We start from the raw sequence: 10812 nt of genomic DNA, 5'->3' as shown, positions 1-10812 counted from the left end.
GAGAGAGAGAGAGAGAGAGAGAAACATCAATGTGCGGTTGCTGGGCGCCGTGGCCTGCAACCCAGGCATGTGCCCTGACTGGGAATTGAACCTGTGACACTTTGGTTCACAGCCACAGCCCGCACTCAATCCACTGAGCTACACCAGCCAGGTGTTATGTCTTTTTTTGAAAAATGTCTATTCAGATCCTCTATCCATTTTTCAGTGTGGGTTTGTTTGTTTTTTTTGCCACTGATTGCATGAGTTCTTTATATATTTTGCACATTAACCCCTGATGAGATATGATTTGCAAACATTTTCTCTCACTCATCAGGTTGCTTTTTTGTTTTGTCCATGGTTTCTTTTGCTGTGTAGAAGCTTTTTATTTTGATGTAATCCCACTTGTTTTTTTTTCTTTGCTTTTGGTGTCAAATCCAAAAAATCATCACCAAGACTGATTGATGTCAAGGAGCTGTCTACTTCCTTCTAGTTTTCTGGATTCAAGTCTTTAACCCATTTCAAGTTGATTTTTGTCTATCACATAAGATAGTGATGCAGTTTCGTTCTTTTGCTTGTGGTTAAGTTTCCCAAGACCATTTACTGACTGTCCTTTGCCCATTGTATATTCTTGGCTCCTTTTTCACAAATTAATTGATCATATATGGGTGGGTCTATTTCTGGCCTCTTTTCTGTTCCACTGACCTGTGTGTCTGTTTTTATGCCAGTATCATGCTGTTTTGATTACTGTAGCCTTGTAATATAGTTTGAAATCAGGGCATGTGATGCCTTCAACTTTTTTCTTTCAAGATAACTAGCTATTCAGGGGCTAAATAGCTTTGTTTACATTCATGCTAACATTCATGCTAAGTGCCTATTAAGTGCCCTATATTGGTGTATCAATTTTTATCTTTTATACCATATTTTTGCCATACCTTTTCTATGTTTAGATGTCTAGAACCACAAATACTGTTACAATTGTGTACAGTATTCAGTACAGTAACATGCTGTATGTTTGTAGCCTAAGAGCAAACAGGCTCTACCACATAGCCCAGGTGTGCAGTAGGCTACACCATCTAGGTCAGTGTAAGTGCACTTTATGATGTTTGCACACCATAATCCATTAACAATGCATTTCTCAGAAAGCATCACCATCATTAAGTGGCATGTAACTATAGTGACAGTTGTACATCTTATGATATGGATGCCTTTACATTTTACATGCTTTTTTTCCTTTCTTGTCTAATTGCTATGGTCCAGATTAGTCACAAAGCTAGTGTGAAAGCAGAGATTCAAACCCTGCTTTAAAGCCCACTTCTTTCCCAGGACCTACTGTATGTTCACTGTGCTGCTCCTGGCACCCACCTGGAGAGGGACCTGAGGGACCGGAGAGACCTGAGGTCCTCTTCCCTGGGCTGACCAATGGATGGGGAGGGAGCCTTGAACCTCTTCTCACTCCCCAGCCAGGCCATACCAGTTCTCAGCCATGGTGGGCATGTGTGGTACCTCACTCAAGTCTTTATTATTTTTTATTGAATTTACTGGGGTGACATTGGTTAATAAAGTAAGTTTCAGGTGTCATCTAAGGATTTCAGCATTTGCTGGGGCTCACACTTGGCTGAGTACTATGGGGAGTTGGGAGCTCAGCAGCTAACAAGGAGACCTGGACCTGTCCTGTATTTGCCCCAAGATGCAGAGCATGAACACCTGGTCCCTTGTCCAGTCTAGCAGCTCCAGTCCACACTCCTTACAAACTCAGGAGACCAGAGCTACCAGAGAGGGTACTACTCCCATGGGTAAGGTCAACCCTCCCACCAGACAAAGCCACACCAACATCAAGCCTATACTAAGCCCCTCATTTCCTATGAATACATTGTAAGTTGTTTACATGTAGTCTGTTGGCAACCACTGCTGAGCTTCACAGCTATAGGGCGTGTGCATGACACACACCCTGGCAGGAAGTCAGAAGTGGCACTTAGTAATGGACTCAGTGAAGATGTACAGTCCTTTCAATATTTCTGACCATGGTAAGAAGCAAATCTCACTTTGATGCCAGTGTCTTAAATCCTTCCCTGAAGATGGCTAATCTCTCTTGAACAAAATCATCAGGCTTTAGGTCCAGAACCTTTGGCAGGTAACAGTATTCAGGGGTCTGACAGAAGTTACGCCTGCTTGAGTGTGGTTGGTAGGGTAATAATATGGGTGTAATAATTTATAGTTTTAATTTGAACATTTTACCTAAAATGTCATATGGTGTGTTTGAATGGGATATTATATTACAGAACTACATGCTTTTGACTTTGTAATGAAAAAGGGGCATTATTTGTGCTGGACCCTGTATGATTAAAATTTAGTATCATTTTCATTGCATTTTAGAATTCATTTATTTCTGTATTCCAGTTTTACTTATGTTTACTGATAACAGTGTTTAATAATTTCTGACAGGATGTTGTTAGGATCAAAGGCGGTGCTATACGTTTCAAAATTAAGTGACAGGGCTGGGAGTTACAGTTAGAATCATGGCTCTGCCACCGTCTTGGAAAAAATAAAACTTTTTGACCCTCACCTTTTACTTAGGAAAATGGAAATGCAGGCTCAGATGCTCCTTTGCCCCAAAAACAAGGATTTAAAAATTGCTATTTGTCCAGCACACCCATAGTACAAGTAAAAGGTCTAAGTACCAAAACTTAGAAGCAAAGCACAAGAACACAAAATCACAACAAAGCTGGCTGTTTCATCTCCTGGCTTTAGTAACTGGCCACAGGCCACCTAGGTGAGAAAGTTAGTCTCACTCTGCATGTTTAGTTTTTAAAGTATTATTACCATAACCTAGTTAAATGTCAGCTAACATGTTCCTTTCCATAGCATTCTGTGTCTTAAAGGTTTCTGAATTATAACATAACCAGAATGTATGATTCCATATAGATTTCCAAGTCAGAAAATGTTTTATCATTCCAACTCACTTTAATATCACTATTAGTACACAAATGGTAGAAGCATGCTGTTTTTGCAAAAAGTTTCTCTGTAAAATCCAAAGTCATACCAATGTCAATCTCTAGTTTGGCACTGCTTATGTAAAATGTTACCATTTAGGGGAAGCTGGACAGAGTACAAAGGGTGCCCTGTATTATTTTTCCAGTTTACTCTAGTATTGTAATTATTTCAAAGTAAATTAAAACAAAAATGCTACTCATAAAAATTAAGAGTATAAACATTGCAGCTTAAAATTTAAAACAAAAATCTGAATGGTTTTAGGAGAGCCTGAGAGTCACCTGTTAGACATAATGCCTCAGTCGGGGGGGGGGGGGCACAAGGACCAATAAAAAAAGCTTACTTAGGTATAAAGCCCATTACTAACTTTGGCAGTGATTAACATTATATGGTCTTGTTGCTTTTGCTCTCTCCAACTCCTAGACCAAAAAGGCTGAATTAGCTTCAACATTAGGAAAAATGTGAGAGGGAGAAAGGCTCCCCGATTTTATGAAAACCCAGCGAGAACACTCTACATATAATTTATTTCAGTCACTCTGCACTTGAAGCTCACTCACACCAACTGCACAGTCCCGGGCAAACAGTCTGCCAGGGCTTGGGGCTGGGACCGGATCCAGGCCTCACTGGGTTTCATTTCGGGCCCTCCCCATCAGAGACTCGGCCTGGCTCAGGGCCAGCTTGTCCTTCTTTTCCTTCTGCAAGACCTGCTCCTCCCATAGCGCCTGATCCACCTGATCGTCGGTGAGCACGACAGGCTGATACTTCTCATCAAAGAGCCTCTCATTGGCTTCCGAATTCAGCTGATGAGCCCCGACAACTCGCAAATGTGCAGGCAGGTGGAGGAACTCATCGTCGTTGATGTCGCAGTCGCGCATCCGAGCCCCCAGCACCCACCAACGACCCACGAAGCCCACGTCCAAGATCCGGTCTGGGAACTCCGCCCAACGAGGCTGCAGATAGTGGCAGCGGGCCTGGTAAAGGCTGGCCTGGGGGTCGTAGGGAGCCTCATACACCAGTGAGCAGAGGCCCAGATTCACGTGGCGGAGTCGTCCGCGGCCCCGCAGCCAAAGCAGCTGCTGCACGTACGCTTCCGAGTCGCGGTTTCGCGTGGCGGGCGCCAGCAGCAGCAGAGTCCCCGACGCGTCGAGCAGAGCCTCCTCGAAGGCCTGCTCGCTAGGCGCGAGCGCGCAGCAGGTCGCCGCGCCGCCCAGCAATCCCAAGTATACTGCGGCACGGCCGGGCCGGGCCCGCGCCGCTGCCGCCGCGTCCCCGCAAGCCTCCGCGTAGTCCCGGAGCAGTGAGCGAGCCCAGGCACCTACGGGAAAAGAAGCGAGATGAGAGGGGTCGGGCCGCTGCAGCCACTCACTCCGCCCCCTGTCTCTGCCGCGGCCACCCACCCTGCCGCTACTTACCCAACCTCGCCCACACACTTGGCTTCGCGGTTGCCGAGTCCCCTGCATCCCCGCGGCTTCGCGACCAAAGTCTTTTTAGAGCGGCTGCCGCCATTCCCTTCCGGTTTGACGTCCGTTTTCCGAAGAGAAACGACAGGTATGCGAAGTAAAAGGCCCGGGAGTCTCATCTGCGCAAGCGTCAATATTGCCGGCAGTGGTTTCCTATCGGAAGAAGATAGAAAACGGACCGGCGCCGGATGTTGCTGTCCGAAACAAGTCGGATTGACTGGCTGGTAGGAGGTCGCGCAGGCGCAGAAACTCCTGGCCACGCCGGCTGAGACGGATTCAGGTGAGTAGGGTGGGTTGCACCTGTGGGGCGGGGAAAGCACAGTTAACCCCCAGGTGGGTATCGTTAAGAGCCAAGCTGGACTAGGGGCTGAGGAACAGACTCCGGCCGGGGCGCCGAGTGGGATTGGGTGCGGGCCTGATTGGCTTCTGTCTTCAGAGCGGGATGCGGTGACGCCCCTAAATGACCATGGCAGCGGGCGACGAGCTGGCCTTTCATGGTGAGTGCCCCGACCTACCCCTCTGCTTGTCAGAACCTTATATCTAAGTCCCGACTCATATCTAACCCGAGCCACAGGCATCTGTGAATCCTGACTCTAAGCGTGAAACCCAGCCTAAGCTCGAACTCTCCTCCAGCCCCGAACTCAGACCTCAAACCTGACACCGTTCCAGAACCAGCCCTCAGGTGTTGTCACTTGTTAGGAGTGAAGGAACACTTACTTCTCCACTCCCCAAAATTGAGGAAGCCAGGCCCTGAGGTGGGGAGAGCACTGAGGTGGCCACAAGTACAGTCTTGGTCTCCAGATGGGCCATACCAAATTGTCTTGACTCCTCCCAACCAAACATGCTTGTATCCCATATTTATTTCCAATAGAGTTCGAAGAAGCCACTAATCTGCTGGCAGAGACCCCAGATGTGGCTACCACCAGAAGTGATCAGCAGACCCCAAAGGGGCATGTAGCTGTGGCTGTGGGCTCAGATGGAAGCTATGGCGCAGAGGACGAGGTAGAAGAGAGTGACAAGACCATGGTGAGTCACATAAGTCCCTGTGCCATACCTCCATCCAGACCCCGGTTGAGCCAGGCTGGAAGGGCAGGCACTGAAAGCCCACACTGTGCAGCTTCTGCAGGAGGAGAAGCAGCAGCCAGGATTCTGGACCTTCGGCTACTATCAGAGCTTCTTTGATGTGGACACTGCACAGGTCAGGTTTGGGAAGCTGGTGGGATGGGGCTTGGAGCCATGCTTGGGGTTCAGCTACTCTGTTCTGAGCATTTCCTGTGCACCAGGCCCTGGGCAGGTTGCTGGAGATACACATGGGAACACAGGAGATTCCACCCAGGCTAGCGGAAGTAGCTGTGGTGTGCTATAAGGGTTATGACATAATGAGTGGGGCTTTGGGGAACCCAGGAGACATGATACGGTGGGTTAGAGAAGGGCCACCTGGAGGTGGTATGGAGTTTACTGAGACTTAAAGAAGGAAAACTTAGCCAGGCAGAGTGGGAGGAAGCATAAGTGTGTTCCAGACACAGGAAACGTCATATACAGGAGACCAAAGATGAGAGAAGGCGGGAACTATCACAGAACCTACCTGTCACTCTGGCTGGCTGGAGTGTGAGAGGTCGGGGAGAGACAGGCAGAAGCCAGACGAAGTATGTTAAGGAGGTTGGGTTTTGCGCTGAGGGTGCTGAGGAGTCAGGAAGGGTATAGAGCAGGAGATGCTTGAATGGAATGAGCAGATGTGCAATATAAAGGTGGATTGGAGGCCCCAGGCAGGATAGGAGATGATAGTAAACCAGGGCTACAGAGTAGAGGCCCTATTGGAGAGAGATGCGGGAAGGAGAATGCCCAGGACTTGCTGACTCTCCTTGCTGGGATTGGGAGAAGCAGCAGGGGCAGTAGTCCAGGGCAGCCTAACAAAGAGGAAGATGGTAGTCCTCGAAGTCCTTCAGAATGGTGGGACACTGATATATTGAGTGGGGGCTGGCCAGGAGAAGGGGCTCCAGGCCATGGGAACAGCCCATCAAAATCCCAGAGGGAAGTGCTTGTTCAAGCAGGGTGGAGAGAGGAAATGGAGGGCAGCAGAGAAGCCTCTAAGGTCAGGAGAGGAGCTTGGCCTCTTTCCTCTGGGGGTGGTAAGGAGCCCCAGCAGGTTTCCATCCTGGGCCTGGCATTGCCCCCAGGTCCTGGACCGGATTAAAGGGTCGCTGCTGCCCCGGCCTGGCCACAGTTTTGTACGGCACCATCTTCGGAATCGCCCAGACCTGTATGGTGAGTAATATGCTTTCAGCTCATTCTTCATTCAGCAAATGTGGAAAGCAGAGTCCCTCATGGAGGGTGTGAAACACACACTTCAGGGAGGCAGAGGCATAAAGGGTTGCAGAGGGTGAAGAGAATTGGTTGTTTAGAGCACAGGTGGCAAACACAAGTCCTGAGAGCCAAATTCGGCCCTCCACCTTATTTTATCCAGCCAGGCACCTTGTTTCTACCTAGCAGCAGCGCCAAGCTCCTTGCCCCTAGTTAAGGAGTAGTTATATTTTTGCAGTCCTAAAATTACATTCGGCCCTTTGAGGGCAACCATGAGGCTGATGTGGCCCCCAGTGAAAATGAGTTTGACACCCCTGGTTTAGAGGATGAGAGTTGCTACTTTGCATGGGTTGGTCAGGGAAGGTCCCTCTGAGGAGGATGAGGGAATGAGCCTTGTTGGTGTCAGGGTTGGGGGCGGGGAGAGTTAGGGGAAGAACATTCCAGAAGGGCCATAAGCCCTGTGGAAGAAACACACCTGAACTGCAAGGCAGCATTGTCCCTGGAGCAGAATAAACTGGTATGCCGCCACCTAGGTGACAGATCACACAGACCTCCTAATGTTTGGTGAGAAGGGAACTTAGTTAAGTGCTCTTAAGTGTCCTCTGGCCACTGTCAGGCACGAGGGCAGAAACAGGGAGACCAGGGAAGAGGTGACTGCTGTGGGGGTGGGGCTGGTGTCAGGGAGAGAGGAGTGATTGGATTCCGGCCTACATCTTGAAGGGGTAGAGCTCACAAGATTTGCTGACCCACTGGATAATGGGATGGGAAGAGAGGAGCACAGGAGGGCGCCAAGGTTTTTTCCTGGACCAAGAGAAGCATGGAGTTGCTGTTTATCAATGAGAAAATCTGGGCAGGTTTGAGGGAAAAGAGTGAGTGTGGTGGGGTGGAAAGGAAGGTGCACATGTGGAAACATTGACTGTCAGGTCCAAGGTTCAGGACAGAGGCCTGGGCATGAGACATTTGGGAGCTATTGGCCTAGAGGTGACATAAAACCCTGAGGTTGGACAAGATCATGCAAGGGGTGAACACAGAGAGGGGCCAAGGACTGGGCCCAGCTGGCTCCACATTGTCAGGGAGTCAAAGAGGTTAAGAAGTTGTCAGTGACACGAGACAGAAGCCAGGAATGTGGAGTGTTTCTGGGGGGTGTGGGGGAATCAGCTACATCAAAGGTTGTCAAACGGCCAAGAAAGATGAGGACTGAGCCAGCATTGGATTCAACCACCAGGTTGTCAGTGGGTGTAAGTTGGGTCAATGGAGTGGTGGGCGTGGGAGTAGCCCAGAGCTTGGAAAGGCTAGGACAAAACAGGACAAGTCATGTGTTCTGGAAGCTCTGCCTGGAACCCTGACTACACCCTATCCACAGGCCCCTTCTGGATCTGCGCCACACTGGCCTTTGTTCTGGCCATCACCGGCAACCTGACGGTGGTGCTGGCCCACAGGAGGGATGCCTCTATTCACTACAGCCCCCAGTTCCACAAGGGTGAGCAAAGCAAGCAAGGCCCGGCGCCTGGTGGGGCTGAGGGGTGCCACAAGGCCCTAGGGGTGACTGCCCACCTTGCCTCCCAGTGACTGTGGCCGGCATCACCATCTACTGCTACGCCTGGCTGGTACCTCTGGCACTGTGGGCCTTCCTGCAGTGGCGCAAGGGTGTCCGGGAGCGCATGGGGCCTTACACCTTTCTGGAGACCGTGTGTGTCTACGGCTACTCCCTCTTCATCTTCATCCCCACTGTGGTGAGTATGGCCCCAGGAGGTGGGGGCTTTGTATGCCGTGGAGAAACCCTGTAGCCATCTGATCGTGTTGCCCCCAGGTCCTGTGGCTGATCCCTGTCCCATGGCTGCAGTGGCTCTTTGGGGTGCTGGCTCTGGCCCTGTCAGCTGCTGGCCTGGTGTTCACCCTTTGGCCCATTGTCCGAGAGGACACCAGGTTGGTGGCCTCTGTGCTGCTATCTGTTGTCGTGCTACTCCATGCCCTCCTGGCCCTGGGCTGTAAGGTACGGGTCTGGGGTGGTCACAGCGGGGCCTCTGGGTCGGTCAGCTTTCTGGCCATGATGCTAACCCTGGGGATCTGTGTTCAGTTTTACTTTTTCCAGCCACTGCCCCTGGAGCACGTGACACCTCCAGCCCAGGCCACAGCTCTGCCCTCGGATGTACCCCAGACAGCCACCCCGCAAAGACACATGACAGCCTAAGACCCGAGCCTGCAGGTGAGGAATCGTTTCCAGCTGTGGCTGTGGTGCTTCCAGCCTCTTCCCCATAGGGTGAGAAGTCACAGAGCCACTGGTGGGAGTTTCTCTTTCAGGTCCAACATGAGGGGACACCTCTGCCTGCCCTGCCCCCAGATGATGACTGAAGGGTCCCTTGACATCTTGAGATCACTCTGCTACTTTCCAGACTTTTCTTACAAAGCAAACACTTTTATTTTCTATGCAAAGGTGATTCAGAGAATTTATATAAAGGTGGGAGAAAGATGGCTGAGCAAGGCGCTTCCAGTGCAGCTGTTGCCCTGTGGGCTACTCCCCAGGCCTTTCTTCTTCCCCAAGGGTGGGGCGGTAGAGCAGAGGGTCACTCCAGCCTCAGCTGTGCCCGCCCTTCCCGGAGCATCCAGTTGGCAGGGCCTTGGGCCTAGCTTCGGCTCCACCACATCCGAGTGTGTGTGTGTGTGTGTGTGTGGGGGGGGGGGGTTAGAAATGGGGGGAGCAGAACTAGAAGAAAATTGCCTGTGCTGAAACACTTTTCCTTGTTTATTTTTTCCTTTTTTTTTTTTTTTGAGGGAAAGTTCCCTGCAGGGCCCTTTCCCAGGCTGGGAAGAGACCAAAATGCCATCATCGTAGTAGGGACTGGAGCATCTACAAATACTGAGGGAAATACACAGGCCTAATGGTAGCTACAAGGAAAAAGGATGCCTTCCATGACAGTTCCTTGAGGTTTCTGTGTCTGCCCCCATTGGCTGACAAGTGACCCTCCTCCCACCGGCCCACCAGCCTCCTCTTCTAGCTCTTGGCGGGGTCCGGGGGGGGGGGCAGGGTGGAACCCAGAGGGACTCAGGGACAGAACAGCAGCAAGAGGCAGGGGCCAGATGGAGGGCCTTCCCAACAGCTGGGGTAGGTTGTACATTCAAGTGTGAGGTGAACCCATTTGCGGGAGGGGCCATGGGGTTGCCCAGGCCTGACCCCGCCCTGTCCTGACGGCCTGGCAGGGCCACCCCTCGTCACTGAGCCTCTGAGTTGGGAAAAAGGGCTGCTGGCTCGGCCCGGCCGGCCTGGTGTCTCAGAGGGTCTGCGGATTGACACTGGTTCTTTTTGTAAAAAAATAAAATTAAAAAAAGCAGCATGTCACGCCCATTGTGACCAAGGCCTGGTAGCCGAAGGGGAGGCCCCCATCTAGCAAGGACTGCCTTCCCACTGGAGACAGGCAGGGAGCAGGTGCCGGGAACTGGGCGGGACCATTGTTGCTCCTTGCCACTTGCCCCACAGGGCCTGCGGCTGTCAAGCCTGGACATGCCTGTTTCATTAGATGTTAAGCCCAGGTCAGGGTGGAGAGGGCAGAAGGGGGTACCAGGGCTCCCATGACATGATCTTGTGTAAAATATGGCAGCGACACACGCTCAGGGCCAAGATGTGGGTGGGGGTGGCGGCAGCAATGTCGTGTAAAAAAGTATCCAAGTCCCCGTAGCAAAGAGGGCTAGGGCTGTGACCGGTGTTTGGGCTTCTCCAGTACAGGGATGAAAGCCGCCCAGGCGGAAGGGTGGGTGGGCAGGGTCTTCATTTGGTTTCCTGGTGCTGTCAGTCCGTTCCCCACTGGAGGGGCCTAGCTCCCGTAGTGCATGGTGTTGGTTGGGATGGACATGGGTGAAGCCATCGAGATGGCCGGGCCACCCATGGTGAACTGGCTGTTGACTGCGTAGTGGGCGCTGGATCCACTGCCACTGCTGCCTTGGGTGCCGGAGGACCCTGTGGAGTGGGGAATGGGCACTGAGGGCCAGCTCTGCCCGCTTGCCCACTGGGCCCCACAGCAGAGTCAGAGGGAAAGAGAGAGCAGGCGAGAGGGCCAGTGGGTGGCCCAGCAGTCAGTGTGCTCACACC

General features: G+C 51.5%; 3 protein-coding genes across 5 annotated transcripts in view; 1 reads left to right on the top strand and 2 right to left on the bottom strand.

Moving 5' to 3' along the window:
• Positions 1–2920: 2920 nt before the first annotated feature.
• TIMM29 (translocase of inner mitochondrial membrane 29) lies at positions 2921–4494 on the bottom strand. Its single transcript, XM_045853236.1, has 2 exons — positions 4380–4494; positions 2921–4282 (listed from the first exon to the last, which is right to left on the bottom strand). Exons 1-2 carry the CDS (start codon positions 4471–4473, stop codon positions 3588–3590), a joined length of 789 nt encoding a protein of 262 aa, XP_045709192.1. The 5' UTR covers positions 4474–4494; the 3' UTR covers positions 2921–3587.
• Positions 4495–4601: 107 nt separating this feature from the next.
• On the top strand, positions 4602–9205 carry YIPF2 (Yip1 domain family member 2). 2 transcript variants are annotated; one of them, XR_006787450.1, is made up of 10 exons: positions 4602–4707; positions 4864–4924; positions 5299–5453; positions 5545–5625; positions 6605–6692; positions 8092–8208; positions 8295–8461; positions 8539–8654; positions 8806–8934; positions 9030–9205. XR_006787450.1 is itself a non-coding variant. In XM_045852966.1 (10 exons), the coding sequence occupies exons 2-9, from the start codon at positions 4888–4890 to the stop codon at positions 8917–8919; spliced, it is 942 nt and encodes a 313-aa protein (XP_045708922.1). In that variant the 5' UTR covers positions 4602–4707; positions 4864–4887; the 3' UTR covers positions 8920–8934; positions 9030–9205. The 2 variants fall into 2 exon arrangements, 1 of the variants encoding a protein (XP_045708922.1); XM_045852966.1 differs by having other exon boundaries at positions 8539–8721.
• Positions 9124–10812, bottom strand: part of CARM1 (coactivator associated arginine methyltransferase 1) — a 43111-nt gene continuing 41422 nt past the window's right edge. For both annotated transcript variants that reach the window (XM_045852965.1, XM_045852964.1), the window contains one exon: positions 9124–10680. In XM_045852965.1, the coding sequence (XP_045708921.1) occupies positions 10538–10680 (143 nt within the window). In that variant the 3' untranslated portion in view covers positions 9124–10537. The remainder of the gene's footprint in view (positions 10681–10812) is intronic.

Source organism: Phyllostomus hastatus, unplaced genomic scaffold (assembly GCF_019186645.2).
Source record: "Phyllostomus hastatus isolate PE091 unplaced genomic scaffold, TTU_PhHast_1.1 phas_contig_98, whole genome shotgun sequence".
Lineage (NCBI taxonomy): Eukaryota > Metazoa > Chordata > Mammalia > Chiroptera > Phyllostomidae > Phyllostomus > Phyllostomus hastatus.
This window is presented reverse-complemented; position numbering and strand designations above follow the sequence as displayed.

Bases quoted from the DNA above. Each gene is read 5' to 3' on its own strand.
- TIMM29 (XM_045853236.1), bottom strand. From the start codon at position 4,473: ATGGCGGCAGCCGCTCTAAAAAGACTTTGGTCGCGAAGCCGCGGGGAT. The intron at 4,283-4,379 runs GTAAGTAGCGGC...CTTTTCCCGTAG, and splicing joins AAGTGTGTGGGCGAGGTTGG to GTGCCTGGGCTCGCTCACTG.
- YIPF2 (XM_045852966.1), top strand. From the start codon at position 4,888: ATGACCATGGCAGCGGGCGACGAGCTGGCCTTTCATG. The intron at 5,454-5,544 runs GTGAGTCACATA...CACACTGTGCAG, and splicing joins AAGAGAGTGACAAGACCATG to CTTCTGCAGGAGGAGAAGCA. The intron at 8,209-8,294 runs GTGAGCAAAGCA...CTTGCCTCCCAG, and splicing joins CAGCCCCCAGTTCCACAAGG to TGACTGTGGCCGGCATCACC.